General features: G+C 35.8%; 3 protein-coding genes and 1 pseudogene across 4 annotated transcripts; all 4 read right to left on the minus strand.

Moving 5' to 3' along the window:
* Positions 1-9,574: 9,574 nt before the first annotated feature.
* LOC116116598 (auxin-responsive protein SAUR50-like) lies at positions 9,575-10,146 on the minus strand. The gene has a single exon (XM_031402663.1). It carries the CDS (start codon positions 10,095-10,097, stop codon positions 9,777-9,779), a length of 321 nt encoding a protein of 106 aa, XP_031258523.1. The 5' UTR covers positions 10,098-10,146; the 3' UTR covers positions 9,575-9,776.
* Positions 10,147-14,395: 4,249 nt separating this feature from the next.
* LOC116116591 (transcription initiation factor TFIID subunit 14b-like) lies at positions 14,396-16,550 on the minus strand. Of its 2 annotated transcripts, none has more exons than XM_031402654.1 (6): positions 16,355-16,549; positions 15,944-16,032; positions 15,641-15,862; positions 15,375-15,562; positions 15,166-15,287; positions 14,396-14,699 (listed from the first exon to the last, which is right to left on the minus strand). In XM_031402654.1, the coding sequence occupies exons 1-6, from the start codon at positions 16,451-16,453 to the stop codon at positions 14,604-14,606; spliced, it is 816 nt and encodes a 271-aa protein (XP_031258514.1). In that variant the 5' UTR covers positions 16,454-16,549; the 3' UTR covers positions 14,396-14,603. The 2 variants fall into 2 exon arrangements, with proteins under 2 accessions (XP_031258514.1, XP_031258515.1); XM_031402655.1 differs by lacking the exon at positions 14,396-14,699 and adding an exon at positions 14,709-14,738 and having other exon boundaries at positions 16,355-16,550.
* Positions 16,551-18,072: 1,522 nt separating this feature from the next.
* On the minus strand, positions 18,073-19,977 carry LOC116116590. The gene is made up of 2 exons (XM_031402653.1): positions 18,795-19,977; positions 18,073-18,444 (listed from the first exon to the last, which is right to left on the minus strand). Exons 1-2 carry the CDS (start codon positions 19,652-19,654, stop codon positions 18,270-18,272), a joined length of 1,035 nt encoding a protein of 344 aa, XP_031258513.1. The 5' UTR covers positions 19,655-19,977; the 3' UTR covers positions 18,073-18,269.
* A 2,029-nt stretch (positions 19,978-22,006) lies between these two features.
* LOC116116670 lies at positions 22,007-23,398 on the minus strand (annotated as a pseudogene).
* Positions 23,399-24,669: the final 1,271 nt, after the last annotated feature.

Raw genomic sequence — 24,669 nt, forward strand, 5'->3', positions numbered from 1 at the left:
ACCTTACTAGTTTACGAGTTCATAAGAATTATATATAATTTCGGGCATTCATGTATAGCAACATAAGTTAATTAATGCCTCATCATAACAATGGTTGATCTTTGTCATCAAAGAACTACAGGATTTAAGAAGGGAAAGGATGTTTTACCCTGTAAAGTCAGTTAAATGAGGTTCTTACTTTTTCGCAAAAATAAAGTGCACTGATCACCATTCTCAGTGTTGAAGAGTTTAAAAATTGAAGGCCACAAATTAACAAAATTCAACCTCATAAACTTCAACCGATTTGTGAAATTATCACTTGAACCCAATTCAATTATATATATGTATAATGAATACAATTTACACATCATCACATCACCACCTTCACTTTTCTCTGCATATGAACAAAGCTTCAAGCCCAGGAGACATTGCCAAATAAAAATTTTCAGTCCTCCATGAGCAACTTCTCCTTCCCCATGACCACCCCAGTTTCAGACTAATAACTCTCATAGCCTTCTCGGACTAATAACTGTTGTGGTGGGAGGACCACCTTCTGTAGTGTTAGAGTTGCTGAACTCTAGATAGCATTTGGGTACCCATTTTTTAAAGTGCAATGGAAGTTTTTACCAAGTTGATTAATGATTATCAAGTTAAGCATGAATCAACATCCATAAATAATAAATGTAAAGCATAACAGTATATACATGGTTCGGTTAAAACCACTCTTAGCCTACATTCATGGGACCTCATCCAGATCGAAGCAAAATCCATTAAATAACGTACATTACAAGATATAGTTCAAAGTTGATTTTAGCTATAGCAAAGAGAACTCCCTGTTCTAGTTACACTAAAAACCACCATTTGAATCTCTAACGTTTTGTTGCTCCAAGGACTTCTTCACACCGGGAACACACCCGAAGAACACTTGAGCTCCACCCAAGCTTCACACGTCAAAGCCATGCTTCAGCATCCACAATGGAACCAAGTTTCAGCAACCATTCAATCAAGTATAAGAGATGGTGACGGTTTAGCACATAAACATAAGTTGAACCTTTGAGGAAAAACTTTTTGCAAATTTCAGAGCACAAGTAAAAGAAAATATCAAATGTTAGCTTTACAAATGAGCAAAAATGAAGATGATATAGACCAATTTCATGCTCCCCAATTCTTGCCAAGTCAACAAATAAGGGCTAACATATGTTGGTCCAAAAATGGAAAAGATTTTATCTATCTTTTGGGACCACAACCAAAAAAGAGAAAAAACTTATTTCCCTGGATCACAAGAGGATATTGGCACACCTATAAGTGGTCCAAATGACAACACAAAAAATGCAAGGAAAATATCTCAGCTGATAAAGATAAAACCGCAACTTGTGCAAAGTGAGTCAAACATGCGATGTTAACACAATGAAAAAGTGTGCGCATACACGATGTAAAATGCGAAATGAAATGTAACATGCATATGTCTTACATAAGTGTGCAAGCACACATCTAATGTGAACACACATGAAATGAAAATGCAAAAGACATAAGCTTGATATAGCTGAACACGTGGAAGACAAAAAGAATTCTAATTTTTTGTTAGACCACAAACACAACTTTTTTCTTTCTTGCGAGACCACAGATAAAGTCTTACAACTTTTTAGAACTAAATAAGGAAATTGTGACACATGTAAAGTTAACTCACACAAGGATATCATAAATCAAAATAAACTTGATGGACAAGACAATTAAAGAGAAAACGCCATTTGGCAAAATATGTCACCATAACATAAGTTTGACAAAAATATCAACATGTAGCAAGTGCTATGCTTTGATTCAAGGGTTGGGTTGATTGGTTTGAAAGTTCTTGTGATTTTCCATTGCCATCAAAGCACCTTGGAGTTGCCCAGTTGCCATGCAATTTCAGCAGACTTATGGACTAACTCACGTAAATTTATGGCTCATGTTTCCATCAATAATTTTTCTTTTTCTTTTTAACCGAGAATGGAGTTATTTTAACTCACCAAGTTCATTGCAAATCCCTTTATTAAGTTTTGAAAGTTATAATTATAATAAACAAAAAATAGAAAGTTACAAAAAGGAAAATCCGTACACATATTTTATTATCTATAGAAGTCATACTCATATTTGTTTTTTGGTGATCGGGTGTCCAGCCAGCTTGTATGCAAGCTTAACTAATCCTCGGGGCCAGTAATAGATCCAGAAATTTTTGTTAAGGTGGGCTAAAATAAAATGTAATAGCATATAATATTCATATTCTATGTTTTTAGTTGAAATTGACATAAAAAGAAAAATAAAATTACATATACTCTAGATCCGCCTCTACTCGGAGCCAATCCTATTAGCAACCGAGATAACTCAAATTCAGGATCTTTAGAACAATACATCTAAGAGTCTTTGTTCAACCACTCAGCCACACACAAATGGTTAAGTCATACTCATATTCCTTGAAGAAATTTCATTAAATTCATTAACTTTATTCTTTTAGAAAAATAGTTAATTAAAATAGAAAAGGTATCACCAAAGAAACAGAGCTTGCAGAAGATCTCTACTCATGGGAATGATTCAAGAACTATTTGGTACATGCTTGTATAAATCTTAAGATTAAAGGTAAATTATTTGTACAAATAAAGAAGAAATTAGATTTATCTTCACACATGGTAATGCTGCCTGATCAGTTCCTTCAAATTGTTGTCTGGCTTGATTTTAGTTAAGCTCTCCTTATAGTTACGAACTTCAATTGCAATAAGTTTCAGTCCGAGATTTCTTAATTCTTGAGTATTAGGGTCATATAAAAGTAGTTGTTCAATGGTAGATTCTATGAAAAATGCACCATTCTTCCATAATCCAAGCGGTTGGGGGACTCCTAAAAGAGGTCCAATCGTTAATTATTTTGTCCAACACCCACCTTCTGTCACTCATATCTCAAAATAACTCTAAATTGTATCTATTAGTAACAAAGAAAGAGAGTCATTATACAACCCTAAGTCTCCTGACAGTGATTCTGGAATGTTTGGCCCTTCTATCTCTCGCAGAATCTCATCACTCATATGAAATGAAAGAATCACTTGGTGATCCTCATTGTCTCGTATCGCCGACCAATAACAAGTACCATTGAAATACAGGCTATCTGACCTTTTATGTAGACTATACTGAGTAAGTTCAACAACTTCGAAATCTTTCCAAGAATTAGTACTGAGATTGTACATCGAAACATGAAAGAATTCATAAACAAATTAGTTTCATCGTCCCAAAGTGTGCGTATCAAAACCAGTTTGTAGTCATTATTCACAGGATCTAAACCAAATCCAATATTACAATAATATGCCCTTAGATCAAATGGTCNCATCATCACATCACCACCTTCACTTTTCTCTGCATATGAACAAAGCTTCAAGCCCAGGAGACATTGCCAAATAAAAATTTTCAGTCCTCCATGAGCAACTTCTCCTTCCCCATGACCACCCCAGTTTCGGACTAATAACTCTCGTGGCCTTCTCGGACTACTAACTGTTGTGTTGGGACGCTCACCTTCTGTAGTGTTAGAGTTGGTGAACTCTAGATAGCATTTAGGTACCCATTTTTTAAACAACTTCAAAATCTTTCCAAGAACTAGTACTGAGATTGTACATCGAAACATGAGAGAATTCATAAAACAAATGAGTTTCATCGTCCCAAAGTGTGCGTATCAAAACCAGTTTGTAGTCATTATTCACAGGATCTAAACCAAATCCAATATTACAATAATATGCCCCTGGATCAAATGGTCGTGAAAGAATAGGGTTTCTACATTTTGGGAGAGCCACTGTTTCTCGAGTTGCAGGATTGCATAGAAATATCTGATTGTATCCGTATAAACAAAATAAACCATCATAAGGACCCATAATTTGTCGAAGTACAGGAATTTGAGGATCAATATCATGATGTGATAAATTTGACAATGTTTGATCAGGGTACAATGATAATTTTTGTCCACAGCTATCAGGGTCCATGTAAAAAACAACAAGACGTCAGACGTGTATTATCTTCGTTATAGTTTTTACGGTGTTTGGAAATGAAACTATTATCTTTTACTAAAACATACTAATGTTTACAAACACATTTCAGCCGAATCAAGGATTTCACAGGCAGCTTTGATAAAATTTCAACCAACATATACTCAGGCAAACCTCCGTTTCTTGTCACCATTAGTCTCTCGCAGTTTGGATTTTCAATAAACTTTATCTTTTACCAGCCATGAAACATATTTCAAAAATCACGGTTTCAATTACTTGCTTCCAAAATGAATATCAATTGTTTAAAAAAAAAAAAAAAAAAAAAAATTTGATTCTTATAATGACATGAAAATCTCTTCTTGTGGTTCATGCAAAGATGTATAACATTTACAAATTGAAATGATTTCATCAATTTACCTGAGTCTCTTCATCTTTAAGAAAGCCTTTCCTTCCCTGTCCGTGAGGAGGAGGATGAAGATTTACTGCTACTCCATTTTTGATCTTGAAATTAGATGATGTGATATGCGGAAAGGAAAAATCATGGACGGACGACGACCTCGCGAACACTTTTGACTGCATTAACATGAGGATTTTAATGATTGATTTTATTACACCCCATACTGGCCAACAATTATATTTTTTTAGTATAAATAAGGGATAAATCATATAGTGTTAAGACTTAGATTTTTACCTCTAAGGTATTACTCATATGAAAATATTTTTTTTTCTTCCATATACTAGTGAAACTTTGTTCTATAACAGTTTTAGGGTTCCATATTTAGGAGTGTACCCTTATAGAACTAAGGAGTCATTGTATCCTGTAGGTTAGACCGCCACTATTTTGAGCCTATATTGCACAAGGATATTATCCTAGAGAGGGCAGAATCTTATCCTTAGGGACATTGCGATTTAACATACCTTGACTTTATTTGATATGGTATTGACGATAATTAGATTAAAAAATCCAGGTAATTTTCAAATATTTCCAACAATTAATCCTAAGAGAACGTTTATACCACTCATATGATGTTGGAGTTGTCGACTACTTCCGCATTAATGGGTAACGGAGACGCACTCGGGGGTCTCGCTGTAGGATTTCTTTTAAGTTATTAATTCTTTTTTGGGTTGGGCTTAGGAATAAGAATCCTTGTAAAACTAGGTTTAATCTCTTAAACCTATTATATAAACATATTTTTCTCTTGTTATGAGTGTGAGAGCAATTCATTCATTGTAAACGAGAGAGGTGAGGCATATTGCAATAATATTGACTCAACTGGACGTAGCCTACATTGGGTGAACCAAGGTAAATCGCGCGTATTATTTTTTCTTTGTTTACTGTTTGATTTGTTTTACTATTATATTTTGTTCCTGTTGTTGTCTCTATTTCGTTCATATGAGAACTAGGTGAATTCAATTTGATGGTGGACTTTTTTTTTTTGGTAACCGAGGTGCACCTCAGTTAATCCTCAAGATAATCGACGTGTCTGGGCCAGCTTGCATGCACCTCAACTAATATTTGAGGTCTATTCAGCCATAATGTTATTTGTGGTAGATAGCTCCAAGATTTGAACTCAAGAACTTAAAGAAAATAGCAAACCTCCTTGACCGCTAGACCAACCTCTTGGGGTTAGATGGTGGACTCTAGAGTTTGTGGATAATTTCATACCATCCATCTATCAATGAAGTAACAGGCAAGAAAGAATAGTCGATTGTCTTGTTTTGGCTTAATTTTTTCAATCCCTGAAAAACTGGAATTTTGTAAATTGGTTATTTGCCATTGTAACATTAGCATCAGGTTCTTGGTTGATTTATAAAGTTTATTATTGTCTCTGACATTCATTTTCAATAGCCAATCCAACTTGGGTTTTATAATATTTTTTAAATTACAGAGTAAATTGGGGAGATATATGTGGCAACAAGGGATGTCCATCTCAGAAACTACAGTCATGAAAACTCTTGTCTGCTAGTTAACTATTTTCGAGAACTGCAGTGGCAAACCATTTCAGCAAGCATCGTACAATGAATATACTACATTGGTAGATTTATCATACACAAGATCTTGAACATCTAACACCCAATTTCCAACAAATTATAAATTGGTAGACAAATTATAGGTCCCTATCATGGTTTATTTTTGTTTATTCTCAAGATTTAATGATTGTGTAACTCTATGGAACCTTGCAACCAAAGAGGGGTGTCCGGACCAACACCTCACTAATCTTTGAAGTCTATTGAATACCTTACGAACTCAATAAATCAGATAAGTTACAAATGTGGTAGATGATTATTTTGTGTAACTCGAACATAAAACCTTTGAGTAACCTAGAGTCTTGTCATTCAGCCACAAGCTAAGTGGTTAATTACGAATGAGAGTTGCTTTAACATATGGGTGATGAAAGAAGGGTGTTGGAGTAAATATTTTAGTGTTGAGCCAATTTTAGGAGTCTACCACCTCTTGGGTTTCGGAAGCAGTGTCCTTTTTCTTTGAACCTAGTAATAGGAAACTGCTCAGCACTAATGATTTGAGGGATATTGGTCACTAAAAGCTTATCCGGTCATTAACTTTAAGGTCTGAGAATTAGTTAAGGTATGCCCATATTAGCCCGGACACGATCGATCATCAAAAAAAAAAAAAAAAAAAAACAGACCAACATAATTTAAGTTATATGAGTTAGTGAAACTCAAAGCCAAGCAACAGCCAGTTCTAGTTGGTTTTCACATCCACTCTTAGACAATGATTTAGGAACAACTCAGCTCAGGGCCATTGCACATTGTTTTCAGCATCCCAAACTATTAATATCCTCTTGTTTTTTTGCGTATTAAGAAGACTCTACATTAATTCATTTTCAGGTCTGTTTCTGTTAAGCTTCAAAGCTGCATCTTTTCTCAGATGAAGCCTCTGTAATGTCTTTTCCAGTGTATGCGACTCCATTTTCTAGTTGTACGTAACATTTACAGAAAAAATCTGTCTCCCTTTGCTTCAATTTCAGGGGCACAAGAAGAAAGAAACACATCTTTCAGGGTGAAATTCAGCTGGCACTTGGAATTAATCCATTTCAAACAGTCATATATGAATACGAATCCATAGATAATTGAACACAGTTAAGTTTACCATTGTTGTAAATTATTCAGTCGTACTAACCAGCTAGAGAAAGTTAATGTTCTTGCAGTAAAAACTCATCATGAAGCTCAAGGACTCCAAAACCTACCGACAAACTCCTCTGCACAAATACACAGGAAAATAAATCAATGATAAAGTTAGAGTAACTGTTTAATTTATACAATCATTGAACAGACCTGGGTCTGCTTGAATAAATTCTACTGATGACAAAGAAATACCACATGTTGCCTTCCATTTGTCACTTAAAAACATTAATACTGATCGGGTCCTCACCTGAAAATTTAACAACAATATTATTTTTCCTTGTATAGGGCCAACAGTTGCAGACAAATCTCAGAATTTAACCCTGCATGCATTAATTGAGGACTACTGCAAAAGCTCAATGATAACAGTCACCTTAATCCTGACTGTATTAGAAGGAAAAACAATAACAGTATCTCAGTGAAAAAAGCATATACAATCCAGAATCATGAAAGAAGATATAGATAAGAACATAGATGATGACTACAGAGTCAACTTCTTGTAATTTACACAACCGACATTGATGTAAACACTAAATATAAAAGAAAAATACAAGCTCCAATACAAGAAGTAAATAATTCGGTCACAACAAATTTGTCAACATCGTACAACTATAGTTGTCTCACTGAGAGATAGGCCAAATACGAATCAATAATAACAAATCAGATAAAACTTCTATAAATGAAAATTAAAACAAAACAGTGTTCTGAAATGAAAAGAAAAGAGTATGGTTAAGCTAATTAATGGACAAAAGTTTAGGCATTTTGTTTCCTTAAAAATGGAGATATAATTAAAAAGGCAGAAATCCAGAAACTCATAACTGTTAGCAGACAAATGAAGAGTTACTACTAAGCTATAGCATAATTAAAGTTGCAGTCTTTGTTCTGGCAGACATTTGTGATTTTCTTGAGCTCATTTGCCCAGTTGTGTGGCATGGAGAGATCCTGAAGTTACAAGCGAGAGAGTTGGAAGAACTGAAATAGAATTTAGACGGAAATCAGGTGAGGAGGCTTCCCTACAGTTTGATCGACCTGACCACTTCCTAACTGTAATTGTTATCTATCTGTTTCATAATTGAACAATTTTGTTGAGATAAGCAATAAGAAAGGGGCCAATATCAAACCAAGAACTGACTTGAATTCAATGATTGGTCAATTAATTAATGAAAATCATAAAAATCAATTAACCTATTTTATATCCTGGGCCAGGCTCCCTGACCTGACTCTCGTAGTCCATTTTCAATCTAGAGTTTTTTTTTTTTTTTTTAAATGACAGGGGTTATCCGTGTTTACGCACTCCTCAACTAATTCTTCGAGACCCTAGAACTATCGGCCGGGTAAGCTTTGGTAGCCACTATCGGTCGAGTAAGCTTTAGTGGCTACCCCAATTAGCAATCGAGGAAGGACTCGAACTCAGAATCTCTTAAGTAATATATCCAAGAGTCTCTCTCGAACCACTCAACCACCTAGAGGTAGTTAATCTAAGTGTTTTTTAACGTGGACTTGTAGAAGAATTAAAGATGAAGATGCAATTGCAGACTCGTTCCAAGTAATGGTTTACTAATCCTTAATTGATTGAAATATTAGCTGTATGTATCCCAATTGGACAATAAGAGAAAGGCGTTATAATCTGAGATTAGGTTATGAAATTATGCAGAGTGAAGAGAGCTAAAAATGATAAGGACAAGGAAGGAGAGATCTTTCCCAAAAAACCCTACCATGTGCATCAAATTCACAATACTGAATTAATGAAGGTTGATAATTTAAGTTTATGAATTAAAAGCATGCTTGTTAAAACATCAAGCCAATATCTTATCAATCAAACGTCAGCTTTATTTCGCATATCAAATATCAATATAATCTCCGTTGACACATAACTAGTTAACTGACCAAAATGTTAAGTATTTTTTAGTGGTCGAGTGATTTAATAGAGACTTTTGAATATATTATCTATGAGGTTTTGAATTTGAGTATTTCTTTGTTAATAAGATAATCACTTGAAGTCTTATCTGATCGATAGTTTTAGGACCGGTATTATAAATTGGCATTGATAAGAAGTGACAAGAAGGGAGGGGAGGGTAAATTGATTTGAGAATCAAAAGGGAGTTCTCGTATTGGTTGCTCTGTAGCTGGTGCACAGGCTATCAGAATTAATCTAAGGAAGAGAAACAAACACATCCCGAGCCATCGATTTACTAAGAGACTAGTAAAATTTCACTGGTGATTTTCCAGGACTTCTACCAGCCTACGGAAGAGCGTACATGGTACTTTATTAGGCATGCAATGAAGTTTGCCGTAGATGATAAAGTTAATAATGTTATGCTGCATCAGTTACAGTACTGTCTGTGTCAGTTACTATTTCACCACTTTTTTTCTTTCTCTTTTCATCTCTTTTTTGATAAAAAGTACTAATTAAATTGCTGTAAAATAACCGGTTTCTAACCAAGCAGGGAGTAGTTGAACATGAACTACATAGTACAAGCAAACTATAACATAAGATAGAACATCCAAAAACAAAGAAGATTACAATATGTTAATATACAAGTCATGGTTATAGCTAGATGATTTACGCCTTCAACTGGAAATTATTTTCCAAAGAAATCCTAGTAGTAACTTACTCCCAACTACCTGTACCTTAGCTACCATTAGCAAGATTATTCACCGGATGATGGCTACTAAGTTGAGGAAAAAAACCTCATCACAAGGTAGGGTAAGACCCATCTCATGCTTAAACCCGTATTCCTCTTCTGCATTTTTAAGTAAAACTTTAAACTCAGGGTGAGACAACATTGAGATTGGAATGATGTGTCTGCTCCTGTTTTCACCAACATACACAGCAAGGTGACCTTTTGGTACATCAACAGGTAGACCTTCTGGCTCATTACGGACGTTGTTTTTCTTCCCAAAGCTTGAGCATCTTTTGAGAATCTGTTTGAGAGCAGCTGCTTGAGGGAGCTTCTTGGATTTCTTGCCAAGCATTGTAAGTGTTGAAGTTGAAGTTTTCGTGAGGTAAGAGAAGAAAGAAGAGTGAAGGGGTGGGGGAAATGAAACAAGGGTTTGAGAGGGTATTTATTGACAGCAGAAGAAGAAGAACTGAAGAAAAGTGTTAGAGAAATAAAACAAAATCATGTGGGGTGTGGGGACAGTGAACAGACCAAAGGTGTTTTGGAAGTCACTGTGCATAAAGGCATGCAGGTTCTAACTCTATTGGGGGGAGGGATTGCCCTACATTTGTTGCTTTCTTCAAAGACCATACGGGTCCATTGGTCTTCGTCTTTTTCTCTCAAGTTTTTCTACCAGTTCTCTGTATAAAGGCAAACATATTCTAAGGTTTGGAAATTATATATATTCCAATTTCTATTACTGTCTTTCTCTTAGGGATATGGGGTCTGTCTTTCTTTTATTTAGTTTTCTTCCTTCCATTAAATCTCCAGTCGTAGACTCGTAGTAGACCATATTTTAAGCTTTGGAAAAAAGTTGGGTGCTGAGTATTTATATTCCAATTCCTATATTCAATTACTTTGTGTCTTCCCCTCTCTTTCGTTAGACATGTGCAGACCAGTGGACATGGTAAACATCCCATCCAGCTTATCGCTTTCAACTCCTCTGATTTACATGTATCCACCATTTTGCGTTGTCTAAATGTCCACTAAAGTTTAATGTTTTTATGAACGGGTGCAATATTTCTTTATAAAGTTGAACCTATATTGAACACATCATATCAATAAACCACGATAGATAAATGTTTTTTTTTTTTTTTTATGTGTACGTCAACTAATTCTTCAGGATCCTAAAATTATTGGATAAGTAAGAGCTCTAGTGGCTATCCTTATTAGGAGTCATAGGGACTCAAACTCACAAGACTATATTAGATTCTCCTTTACTCTTTTACTATCACGTCACCCAATAGTGATTACCGTAAGGGAATGTTTGCAAGTTTTTAGGCATATCAAATTACCAAGAATTTGGTAGCTTTTCACACAAATTTCAAGTTCTGAAGGGTAAGGAGAGGCGAGTACGAATAGTGGTTGGATAATTTAAACCCTCCCTAAGAGGACCACTTTGAGTACAAACATTTAATTCACATAAATGAGGAAATCAGAAGAAGGGGGTATTGGTTGTTTGAAAAACAGGGGATGTGGGGAAACTGTAGTTGTTTTTTGGTCTAGTTTGTTTGGGCTCCATCAAGGAACAGACTTCTGGCAATTCATGGACCACAAAATGAAGAAGACCAGCTTTTGTCTCACATTAAAGAATGGTGGCTTCAGCTATAAACATGGCTGGGCTTAATTTGCACTCTGATAATGAGATAATCAGCCCTCTCCATTGGTCAACCATCAACCAAAAAACAGGTCTTTGGCCTACCAAATCACAATGCTATTTAAATGGGAACATAACCTCCGTTTACTCTCGTTCCACACTACTTATTTTCTTCTTTGGTTCGTTTTACAATCATCCCAACTCAGTTTTTGTTGAATATTATGAGAGCAGAGTTTTCCAGATTTCACATTCTATTTGGGAATTCTCCTACTCTAGATGTAATTGTATAGTGGAGAAATATGAGATCTCTCATCCCATTTGATACTGTCAAAAGTAGGAGAGTAAAAGACATTAAATTGGAGACCACTAGCAGGTCTACCCTTGTTTGGAATATGGATTGACATGAGAAGGTACTTAATAATCACCATCTCCATGTGCTACTGCTAACGCTCTTTAAAGCTGATCTTCCCACTAACCCATTTTGCTAGCTGTCTTCTAGTTCTTCTAGGCACAACCTTTTGGTTTTTGTTTTCACATTTCACGATTCTGTCTCTGTACATCCTGCAATAACAACACCAAGCACAGTACTTGTAGCGTTAGGAGTAGACCCAACCATGGATGGCAAACATTCAATAAGATAGGGTTTAGGCTTAATTTTAGTTGTATTTGTATTTAAAGGTTTTTAATATAGAGTAAACGACTTTTTCCCACCCAAGGTTTGCCTTAATGACACTAATCTACCCAAAAAGTTTCAAAATACTAATTTACTACTCAAAGTTTATATTTTGCAAACTATCTAGAATACGCTTTCTAATTCGATGACGAACGGAGAGCAAACTCGGTCCAAGATGTTAGGGTTTTTGAAGAGGAGATACCAATTAGTTTTTTGATAGTGACAGGTTGGATTCTGGTAGTCAGAATCTAACTTGGGAGCGACAGCTGTACATTCCACAAATCGATCGATTGTCGATGATTGACGAGGTTGACGAGAGCAAGGTTTGAGGCTTCTGGTGAGTGTTGATCGAGGAAGAGAATGACAGTGGTGTGGGGTCGTAATGATGCCAGAATCGGCCGATGATTGGTAGAGAATATAAAATTTGAATAATAAATTGATATTTTGAAACTTTTTTGGTGAGAAAGTGTCACTAAGGCAAACCTTGGGTGGGAAAAATTGTTTACTCTGTTAATATATGTAATAATTGAGTCCTATCAACGTTAAGGCTTTATGGTCCTTACATAATCCTATAATAATAATTGATGACTTGATTAATTAAATGAATTGATTATTTGTAACTCACTTTGTGGATTTTCTTACATATTTACCATTATATGAATTATCTGTATGGTGTTAAACAAATTGTTTGACTTGATAGAACTTGGAGAAGACATAAAAATGACAAACTGGTTTGAGTCATAATCAACAGTCAGTCAACTTCTTTTGTTGTTTTCCTAAATGGGTTGAAATGTTCTGAATTTGAGTGGGTCTGTCTGCGTGAACTTGGTAACATAAACCTTGAATATTACTGATACCAAGCACCAAGACCAACGCCAACTCTATCAAAATTCCTAAGCCAAAATGGAAGCCACGTTTGGGCCATGGGCAATGGCGGCTTCCCATGTCCTGTGAATCAAATTGAGTCTGGAATATCAAGGATAAAACTAGAGGATATCACATCATTGTCACCGGAAGGCAACAACAACCACCCGAGTCCAATGATACTAAGCATGTGAAGCCCATGTTTCTTTTGTCATCAAAATACTAGTGTTTTAAAACTTAGCCCGGTCCAATTGATTGAACCAAGACTCAAGGCTTTCACTGAATGAGTTAGCAATTTTACTATTTATCTCAAACCCTAGAAATTAGGACAATGATCAACAAACGATTGGTGGCTGGAATGTTGTGATTTTTTAAGAGGAAGGGCCAATGAGTCGAAAGGTGGCGATAGAGCTCATTTCTGATGAGTGAAACGACCGAAAATCGTAAAAATAAATCAACGACAACAATTAGCGAGATAAACGGCAGTAAGGTGAGATAGGTTTTAGTCAAGAGGCTTAAGAGAGAGTTTTCGTGGTTATGGGGTGTGTTTTCAATGCTGAAAATAGGCCTTATTTGACATGGGTTGTCAACAGCGACGACGTAATTTTGGATGTTTTTGCAAGATTTTAAATCTGTATGAACATATGTGTTATTTTTAGAGGTGTTTTTGTTGAATTTCAAACTTTTTTACATGCTAGCATCACTGGTTTGACCCGCCAGTCAAACCGGTTCAACTGGCCAACATGGGACCCAACCACTTTGCCGGGTTTTAAAACCTTGCAAAATACAAAGAACATCACCACTGCTGCCTGCAACTTCCCATCTGACAATCTATAATCATCTACCTGCAACTTTATGTTTGTTCTTTCATGACCTTATCTTCCTCAAATCCATTCTGGCTATCATTTTGGTTATTTGAAAAACACGTGGGGAAAAGTTGTAGGTACAATGTATTTGTTGGCTATCAATCTGTACCAAGGATGGTGTTTAGTTTTTGACACGAAATACTTAAAATATGAAATTAACTGATAGGAATAATAAATCCATCACTAAGAGTGCATTCATTTCCAGCAGATTCAGTCCTCTTTCATTGTCGGCAATTAGTCTAAATAGTCAAACGACAAAGATTCTTCACCATTAGCCCTACAGGTGCGCTGAAGTTGTCAATGGAGATAGAGTTTAGGATAAAATGGGAAAGTTCGAACCTAGAGCATGTCAACTTCTCTCAATCACCAAAGGGATCATGATCCCTTTCTTTCAGGAACATGCTTCTTAACTCAAACCCTAGATCAAATATCTTGAATGTCGCCCCCTTTGTATGCATACTAGTCAACTATCCACGATTTCGTATTGCTAGAAGTGATATAACCAAGTCAGGTCAGGTACTTTCTCTCGGACGGAAGTAAATCACGAAAATTCTTTAAGTTCTCTCTGCGGTTGCACAAACAAACCAAGAAGAAAATACAAATATATCTTTTTTTTTTTCTAACCAAAATACTCCATAAACATCAATTATAATCACATCGCTGAACTTCGATAACTTAGATCTTACAGAAAAACACATTTATAATACAACAAGATGACACTAAAAAGGTTCTTAGAACTGAACTAATCTACTTGTTTACATCTTATAACCTGTCATCCAAGACTTGCACTTGATTAGATAAGTCGAGTGTATTCTAACATTATTATATACATTCATATCCAGATGACGGGTTTGATGATTCGGGCAGCCCACTCATCAAACTCAATTGTCTTCTCAGCTTAACAATATGAGCTTGCACCTAGAAAATTGCATGCATGAATCATCAGATGATATTTCCCTATATGGTTCAACAAGCATTATCTGTCCATCAAATTTTAAATCAAGTGTGCAAAATAAAGCAGAAATACCACAAAACATCAGTAAGGTGAATCAATGCTTATAGCCTCCAGAATAATCCAATTAATAACCACTATGATGAGGTAGGGAGGAACCATGAGACCAAGATGGTAAATGACAGTGACAATACTAAACAACAGAAGTTATCAATTTACAATAACTGCCAACAGTCATAGATGATAGGTAACTCATAGTTTTATAGATACCATTTTCTTATCAAAAGTAGATACTATTTCAAATCTCATTAAAAAGACAAACAGCACACATTGGCAATAACTAGTATGACTGCCATAATAAATATAATCAACAACTCTGAAGAGTTCAGTCAAGTAAATTAGCCAAACAAAAATCAAACAAAGCCATCTAACCTGCTGACGAGCTGCGGCAAGTTTCAAAAGCTCATCTGCCTCGGAGAAATTCAGGTACCACTGGCTAAGAGGATGATTCTTGGTTTCACCTTTCCCCTGCTCATTCATAATATAAAGTGGTGCTGCAGAAATTTAAACACCAAAGATAACCTCATAGATATCATAATGGGCAAAAATCTGAGGGAAAAAAAAAAAGTAAGGAACTTTACTGATAGTAGGCATGCGAAAACCAGCTGGCAGTCGAGGCACGATTACGGCAGGATGATCAAACACACGAGCAAAGAAACCCTCAGAAGGTTCAGGGAAAACAATCTCATTATAAGTTTCCACAACAACAGGTTTTTTGGTTGTCTGGGGACCGGATTCAGATTCAGGATACAACTTCAGATGGTGAAACCTGTGAAAATTGAACCCACCAGTGATTAGGCTGCCTTGTTGAGTAAACCAAGGCAGTAACAAACAAACAACTACTCACAGATCCAGCTGCTTATCACAAACATCACTGTGGAAGAAAAGGGTGATGCCAATTTCAAATTCACCCCAACCACATTCTGTTAATTCAAATGGAGGTGATTCAACCACTCTTGTAGGGTTATTGAAACTTGGATGCAACTGGAAAACTACTCGATTAATCACAACTCCAAGATCCTCATTTGTTGCCCCACGTACGTAAACAGTCCACTTATGAGACTGAGACCTAAATGATGGAGCATACATGTGTAACATTATTCAAACATATAGCAGGCATGTACAAATACCGTGAGACAAAAGTACTCACTCACTGGCTTTTCGACCAAGATAAAATGCCATCGTTCCATAAACAATTGGAACACTTAATTCGATATCTTTATGCCTCTTGATTGTACCCTAAATCAGCAACAAAAACCAAGTTAAAATAAGCACAATAATATGATCAATACCTCAAAAAACGAAACCACAAGCTCTCTGACTAAATGTACATATTACAACTTATAATATTTAAAACTTACCGATCCTCGCTTCAAAAATTCAAGAAAATCAAACGGAAAGAAACGACAACAGAACTTAAAACGTTTAATTGGATTTAAGACGTAAAAGTGCTTGAAGAATATGATAATTCAACGTCTAAACCCTAGCGTTTGACATATCAATATGCAAAACCCTCAAAATTAGGTACGAAATAGAAGTAAAGAAACAAATAAGAGAATACCTTGTTCTCGCTATCGTCAGTGATGTTAATGAAATTGAGGTGCTGAGGCTTAGCGGCAGAGACACTATCCTGAGGGTCCGGGTGGTTTTCCCCTTGCATTCTTGTGGAAATTGTTTAAGGTGATCTCAGTCCATTTGTGACTTGAAATTTGGGGGTTAGGGTTTTAGATTAGGATAATATTTAATGTTTTTAGGTTATACTGCTAAATACTAATATATGGTCAGAAGTGGGTCCGTAATTTAATTTTTATTGTTTTGAAGGTATATTTGTTTCAATAATTCCACTCACGCCTTTTTCCCACCAAGGTTTGTCTTAATGACTTTTTTATTTAAAAAGTTTTAAAATATTACTCCCCTTTTTTTTTTTTTTTTTTTTTAAGTCGCTTTAAGTGTATAATTTTTTTCCAAATTAAATGTCGTTGCTTGTCTTATCTGTCTTCCTTCTCCACTTTTCGTCTGTCTTCTTTCTTCATTTTTCCTTTGATTGGTGGAGACTAATTAAAAATATTGGGTGGGAGAGAGAAGAATTTTTTTTATTAAAAGTGGTTTACAACCTTAAAATGACTTTAAAAAAAAAAAAAAAAAACACAGGAAGTACTTTATTACTCCAATATTATATTTTATTAATAATTTCTGTTATATACAGTTATATTCATTATGAAGACCTAAATACCTTTCGGTCTTCTTCTTCTCTTCTCTTCTTAGCTTCTATCCCAGAACTACCACCAACTCCTCCTCTTGCTCCACCTCCATCACTAATACCACCTCAAGATCAACGAAATTATTAACAAAACATAACATTTAGATAATAAAATTGTATTTTAAAACCTTTTGGAAAAGAAAGTATCACTAAGACAAACCTTAAGTGAAAAAAAGTCGTTTACTCATAAAATTAATGTATAAAGATGAATTGAGCAATTTCACAACGTTAAAAGTGGTCCTTCAAGGACAATGTAATATGACCAAGAAAAAGAAAATTATTAAGTTATTTGTATTAGGAAAACTAGGGGTGGGCAAAAAATTAAGATAGAACCAGAACCAACGGGTACCTGAGGTTTTGGTTTCGATTCTTACCTATAATCGACCCTCACATGGTTGATTCCGATTCTAAAAAATTAGAACTGATATTGTGCGGTTTCAGTACCAATTCCACCACTACAAAAACCAGAATCGAAACTGGAATCAAGACCCGAGTAAAAACCGGGGCTAAACTGTAATTTTTGTAAACTTTTAAAGGTGTATTTGTCATTCTTTATAAACAATAGAGGATAATTGTGATTTTTCCCAGGTATCCGAAAATGGTGCCTATGTTACAAGTTCCAGTTCCAAGCTTTTAGAAACCGGACCCAACCGAATCCTGTTCCATGGGATTTGGGTAGATACCCGGACCTACCCCTAAGAAAAACTATTGTTAACACCTATATTATTATATCTACATTCCCGATAAAAAAAAAATATATTAAAATTTTAATTTGCAAATGAATTATTTGAAGATCATCTTTTCCTATAAATAATAGCAATTTCAGACTTTACATAAATGAAATAAAAAATTGTAAATTTAGATCCCAAGAGACCATCTGAAACGGGCGTGCAAAAAATGCTCAATTAATTAATGCCTATAAAGAATCAGACCAAGAAATCTACCAGGAAACCCATATTTCCCAACAAACTACACCAAATATGCATGAAACCCTACTAACTATTTAACTCAGACACCAATTATCATTCTAATGGCACACTTTAGATTCATATTTCCTGGATTCAGTTTTCCAACATTAACAACAAGAGCGGCAGCTCATAACAAGTCAACGACCTCTTTATAATTTTACGTTTTCAAGCATGGATGCAAGACAAATTTTGTGATCCAATCTTTCATACCATGCCAACAAGCATTAGTACAATACAAGCCAACCAGATTAAATGTTTGAGGAACTCAAGGCCATTACTTTGCATTGCTCATTCATGGCCAAAAGTTGAGCTTCCTTCTTGTCAAGAAGGACAGTTAACCTCAGATTATCTTCCATAAGTTTCTGAACTTCAGCCTCCTTTTGCATCTTCTCACCCTCCAATTGTGATGTCTTAGCAACTAGCCTGCTTCACAACAGAATTACATGGTAAACTCTATGAAAAATTCCCAACCAAAAAGACAGTATGTTGCTTATTAGAGTTGTACACAAACAAGAGTTGAACATGGAGACCACCATTATAAAAATGTCAAACGTTTTTTCCCATATAAAAGCTTTTCTTTTTTCTTTAGTTGGGGGTGGGGGGTAGAAAACTTCCGAAGGAACCAGTTTATACAACAATTTTACGCCACATAAACATGAATGATTTAACCATGCTTCACTCAAAAGGATAGTGGAAGGCAAATGCTTGACAACATCGAGCAAATACTCAACAACAAAGAAAAAGTAAAGTCAAGCATTTTAAAGCATACTGACCGTTCAAAAAGCCTCTCAATAGTTTGAAATTGCTTCTCTGATGAAAGAAGTGTTTCCCTCACGCTGATAAGCGTACCAACAAAAGATTTCAGAGACTCAAATTCCTGTTTCACACGACAAAGCTCCTGTTCATTTTCTGCAGCCCGTTGCCTCTGTCTAGATGTCTCTTCAACCAGATCCTCAACTCTCTGCCGCATGTCATTCAGAACACCATTTGTACCTAGAGCAAAATGCTCCATCTCCTCCAACTTTAAAGACATGTTCTCAATTTGGATAGCCTTCTTCCTAATTTCTTCCTGACCTAAAGTTACCTTCTCTTTTTCAAGGGCAGTTTCAGTTTCTGCCATTATAACTCTCTTAACAAGAGCTTCCATAACATCTGTGACCATCTGAACAGACTTGAGTAGTTCAACAGTATAAGCTCCATCATGTTCATCGATAGAACCTTGCTGCTTACCAATTCCAATCCATGTCTCTTCGTCAGGACCGTCAAATGAAGAAAGATCAACATTCCTAGACCAACCAGATAAAGGGGTACCATTTTTGTCAACAAGACCAACCCCTTCTAATTGTTTGATGCCACATGATGTATGGGCTAAATCAGGGATAGCCATGATTCTTGCTTTTGATTTCAAGAAAGCCAATAGCTTTGCAGTAGTTTTTACCCGTCGCCAAAGAACTTCTAATTCCTTCTCTGTATCTCCATCAGAACCCACTATACATTCCTTTAACTTCATAAGGTTCCTCTCAAATATCTCCTCTGTTGATGGCAATCGTTCTGTCTCCTGGTTCCGCATTTCATGAGTTCCTGTTAGCAGAGACCTCATATTTGAGAATTCCACATCTTCCTCAGATGCCATTCACTTTCCTATATTCCACATAATTAATATGACAAATCAAATTCTAACTTAATACAAAATTATTAGCAATCAAGACTAAAGCATCAAAAAGATACAAAAAGGATAAATCCTCTTCGCAAAAAAGTAACAAAACAATATACATAGTAGCTATCAGGTGAAACTACAAATATTAACAGACTGTAAACCACAGAGAAAGCTATAGGCACAAGATGTTTGCAACCCCAATGTGTAAAATGAGAAAATCAAAATATGGGCTTCTACCTAGATATGACTTTTAAAGATGAAATAACTCCCACATTTTAGTCTTTGTATGCTTTACAATGTACATCTTAAGTCCCTCAATATAAATTAAAAAAAAAAAAAAATGGAAGAACCTGAATGAACTTGCATTTTCTAGACTTTGAAGATTGTATTATCTGGTCCTGGTGTCACTGTGACGATATGGTAGGTTAAAGTGTCAGATTAGCCTATATCACTTGCAAATCTAGAACAAAACTATGTTCAAAATACATAAATTCCTCCAAGTTCAAATCAATATGGGGGAAGCCGACACTCAACTATAGGCATAATTAGTGCAGTCTTTGTCTGGCAGACATTTGTGATTTTCTGACTCATTTGCCCAGTTGGGTGGCATGGAGAGATCCTGAAGTTAAGCGAGAGAGTTGGAAGAACTGAAACAGAATTTAGACAGAAATCAGGTGAGAGGCTGCCCTACAGTTTGATCGACCTGACCACTTCCTAACTGTAATTGTTATCTATCTGTTTCATAATTGAACAATTTGTTGAGATAAGCAATGAAGGGGCCAATCAAACCAAGAACTGACTTAATTCAATGATTGATCAATTATTAATGAAATCATAAAATCAATTAACCTATTTTATATCCTGGGCCATGCTCCCTGACCTGACTCTCGTAGTCCATTTTCAATCTAGAGTTTTTTTTTTTTTTTTTTTAAATGACAGAGGGTGTCCGTGTTTACACGCACTTCAACTAATCCTTCAAGACCTTAAACTATCGGTCGGTAAGCTTTAGTGGCTACCCCAATTAGCAATCGAGGAGGGACTCAAACTCAGAATCTCTGATAATATCCTAAGAGTCTCTATCGAACCACTCGACCATTTAGAGGTAGTTAATCTAAGTTTTTTAACGTGGACTTTAAAGGATTAAAGATGAGATGCAATTGCAGACAATTTGTTGTGGGATATAGAGATTCGATATAGAATTACATATCCTGTCTAATTTTCTAACACGAACATGTGACTCGTTCCAAGTAATGGTTTATTACCTTAATTGATGAATACAAGCTGTATGTATCCCATTGAACATAAGAAAGGCGTTATAACTGAGATTAGGTTATGAAAATGCAGAGTGAAGAGAGCTAAAAATGATAGGGACAAGAGAGATCTTCCCCAAAAAACCCTACCAGCTGGACAGTCCCACTGCCATGCCATGTGCATCAATTCACAATACTGATTAATGAAGGTTGATAATTTAATTTTATGAATTAAAAGCATGCTTGTTAATACATCAAGCCAATATCTTATCAAAAGTCAACTTTATTTCGCATATCAAATATCAATAAAACTTCCGTTGCATAGAGCTAGTTAATTGACCAAAATTTTAATTATTTTTTAGTGGTCGAGTGATTTGATAAAGACTCTTAGATGTATTATCCAAAGGTTTTGAAGTTGATTATTCTTCAATTGTTAATAGATAATCACTTGAAGTCTTATCTGATCGATGTTTAGGACCGGTATTATAAATTGGCATTGATAAAAGTGACAAGAAGGGAGGGGAGGGTAAATTGATTTGAGAATCAAAAGGGAGTTCTCTCCTCTGGTATTGGTTGCTCTGTAGCTGGTGCACAGGCTATCAATTCACCTAAGTAGAACAAACACATCCCGAGCCATCGATTTACTAAGAGTAAGAGACTAGTAAAATTTCACTGGTGTTTCCAGGACTTCTACCAGCCTACGGAAAAGCTTACTTGGTACTTTATTAGGCATGCAATTATGTTTGCCGTAGATGATAAAGTTAACATATGTATGTTGCATCAGTTACGTACTGTCTGTGTCATTACTATTTCACCACTTTTTTTCTTTCTCTTTTCATCTCTTTTTGATAAAAAGGACTGTAATTAAATTGCAGGGAGTAGTTGAACAGGAACTACATAGTACAAGCAAACTATAACATAAGATAGAACATCTAAAAACGAAGAAGATTACAATATGTTAATATACAAGTCATGGTTATAGCTAGATGATTTACGCCTTCAACTGGAAATTATTCCAAAGAAATCCTAGTAGTAACTTACTCCCAACTACCTCTACCTTAGCTACCATTAGCAAAGATTATTCACCGATGATGGCAGCTAAGTTGAGGAAAAAACACTCATCACAAGGTAGGGTAAGACCCATCTCATGCTTAAACCCGTATTCCTCTTCTGCATTTTTAAGTAAAACTTTAAACTCAGGTGAGACACATTGAGATTGGATGATGTGTCTGCTCCTGTTTTCACCCCATACACAGCAAGGTGACCTTTTGGTACATCATCAGGTAGACCTTCTGGCTCATCTGGACGTTGTTTTTCTTCCCAAAGCTTGAGCATCTTTTGAGAATCTGTTTGAGAGCAGCTGCTTGAGGGAGCTTCTTGGATTTCTGTCAGGCATTGTTAGTGTTGAAGTTGAAGTTTTCGTGAGGTAAGAGAAGAAAGAAAGTGAAGGGGTGGGGAAATGAAACAAGGGTTTGAGCGGGTATTTATTGAGAGCAGAAGAAGAAAACTGAAGAAAAGTGTTAGAGAAATAAAACAAAATCATGTGGGTGTTGGACAGTTAACAGACCTAGGTGTTTTGGAAGTCACTGTGCATAAAGGCATGCAGGTTCTAACTCTATTGGGGAGGGATTGCCCTACATTTGTTGCTTTCTTCAAGACCATACGGGTCCATTGGTCTTCGTCTTTTTCTCTCAAGTTTTTCTACCAGTTCTCTGTATAAGCAACATATTCTAAGGTTTGGAAATATATATATTCCAATTTCTATTACTGTCTTTCTCTTAGGGATATGGGTCTGTCTTTCTTTTATTTATTTTTCTTTCTTCCATTAAATCTCCATCGTAGACTCGTATGACAATTTTTAAGCTTTGGAAAAAAGTTGGGTGCTGAATTTATATCCAATTCTATATTCAATTACTTTGTCTTCCCCTCTCTTTCGTTAGACATGGGCAGACCATGGACGTGGTAAACATCCTATCCAGCTGATCGCTTTCAACTCCTCTGATTTATATGTATCCTCCATTTGCGTTGTCTAAATGTCCACTAAAGTTTAATGTTTTCATGAACGGGTGCAATATTTTTTTATAAAGTTGAACCTATATTGACACATCAGATCAATAAACCACGTAGATAAATGTTTTTACTTTATTTTCTTGATGGGTGTTCGGTCAGCTTACGCATGCCTCAACCAATTTTTTAGAATCCTGAAACTATTGGTTGAATAAGAGCTCTAATGTTTATCCTTATTAGGGGTCTGAGACTTAACTCAGAAGACCATATTAGATCCTCCTTTGTCTTTTACTATCATGTCACCTATAACCGAATGTTTGCAAGTTTTTAGGCATATCAAATTACCAAGAATTTGGTAGCTTTTCACACAAAGTTCAAGTTCTGAAGAGTAAGGAGAGGCGAGTACGAATAGTGGTTGGATAATTTAAACCCTCCCTAAGAGGACCACTTTGAGTACAAACATTTAAGTCACATGAAAATAATCAGAAGAAGGGGGTATTGGTTTTTTGAAAAACAGGGGATGTGGGAGACACTGTAGTGTTTTTTGGTCTAGTTTGTTGGGCTCCATTAAGGAACAGACTTCTGGCAATTCATGGACCACAAAATGAGAAGACCAGCTTTGTCTTCACTTCCTTCTATATCATTAAAGAATGGGTGCTTCAGCTATAAACATGGCTGGGCTTAATTTGCACTCTGATAATGAATAATCAGCCCTCTCCATTGGTCAACCGTCAACCAAACAACAGGTTTTAGGCCTACCAAATCACAATGCTATTTAAATGGGAACATAACCTCCGTTTACTCTCCTTCCACACTACTTATTTCTTCTTTGGTTCGTTTTAACAATCATCCCAACTCAGTTTTTGTGAATATTATGAGAGCAGGTTTCTCAGATTTCACATTCTTTGGAGTTCTCCTACTCTAGATGTAATTGTATATTGGAGAAATATGAGATCTCTCATCCCATGTGATACTGTCAAAAGTAGGAGATTAAAAACATTAAATTGGAGACCACTAGCAGGTCTACCTTGTTTGGAAATGGATTGACATGAGAAGGTACTTAATAATCACCATCTCCATGTGCTATGCTAACGCTCTTTAAGCTATCTTCCCACTAACCCATTTGCTAGCTGTCTTCTAGTTCTTCTAGGCACACCTTTTGGTTTTTGTTTTCACATTTCAGGATTCTGTTTCTGTACATCCTGCAATAACAACACCAAACACAGTACTTGTAGCGTTAGGAGTAGCCCCAACCATGGATGGCAAACATTCAATAAGATAGGGTTTATGAGGTTAGGGTAATTTTGTTGTATTTGTATTTAAGGTTTTTAATATAGAGTAAACAACTTTTTCCCACCCAAGGTTTGCCTTAATGAACACTGTTCCACCCAAAAAGTTTCAAAACATACTTTACTACCCAAAGTTTATATTCTGCTAACTATCCAATACCTTTCTAATTCGTGACAACGGAAAGCAAACTCGGTCCAAGATGTTAGGGTTTTTTAAGAGGAAATACCAATGAGTCTTTTGATAATGACAGGTTGGATTCTGTGGTCATAATCTAACTTGGGAGGGCGGCTATACATCCCACAATCGTCGATTACGTTGATTGACGAGGCTGACGGGACAAAGTTTGAGGGTTTGGTGAGTGTTGATCGAGAAAGAGAATGATATGGTGTGGGGTCGTATGATGCCAGAATCGGCCGTGATTGGACAATTGGTCAGATATAACAT

Source organism: Pistacia vera, unplaced genomic scaffold, assembly GCF_008641045.1.
Source record: "Pistacia vera cultivar Batoury unplaced genomic scaffold, PisVer_v2 Contig78, whole genome shotgun sequence".
NCBI lineage: Eukaryota > Viridiplantae > Streptophyta > Magnoliopsida > Sapindales > Anacardiaceae > Pistacia > Pistacia vera.

What these genes read in the sequence shown, in the direction of transcription:
- LOC116116598 (XM_031402663.1), bottom strand. Translation starts at nt 10,097, where the DNA reads ATGCTTGGCAAGAAATCCAAGAAGCTCCCTCAAGCAGCTGCTCTCAAA.
- LOC116116591 (XM_031402654.1), bottom strand. Translation starts at nt 16,453, where the DNA reads ATGCAAGGGGAAAACCACCCGGACCCTCAGGATAGTGTCTCTGCCGCT. An exon ending in CTTGGTCGAAAAGCCAGTGA is followed by an intron (nt 15,863 to 15,943) that starts GTGAGTACTTTT and finishes TCCATCATTTAG; the next exon opens with GTCTCAGTCTCATAAGTGGA. An exon ending in TTTTCGCATGCCTACTATCA is followed by an intron (nt 15,288 to 15,374) that starts GTAAAGTTCCTT and finishes AAATTTCTGCAG; the next exon opens with CACCACTTTATATTATGAAT.
- LOC116116590 (XM_031402653.1), bottom strand. Translation starts at nt 19,654, where the DNA reads ATGGCATCTGAGGAAGATGTGGAATTCTCAAATATGAGGTCTCTGCTA. An exon ending in ATTGAGAGGCTTTTTGAACG is followed by an intron (nt 18,445 to 18,794) that starts GTCAGTATGCTT and finishes GTTGTGAAGCAG; the next exon opens with GCTAGTTGCTAAGACATCAC.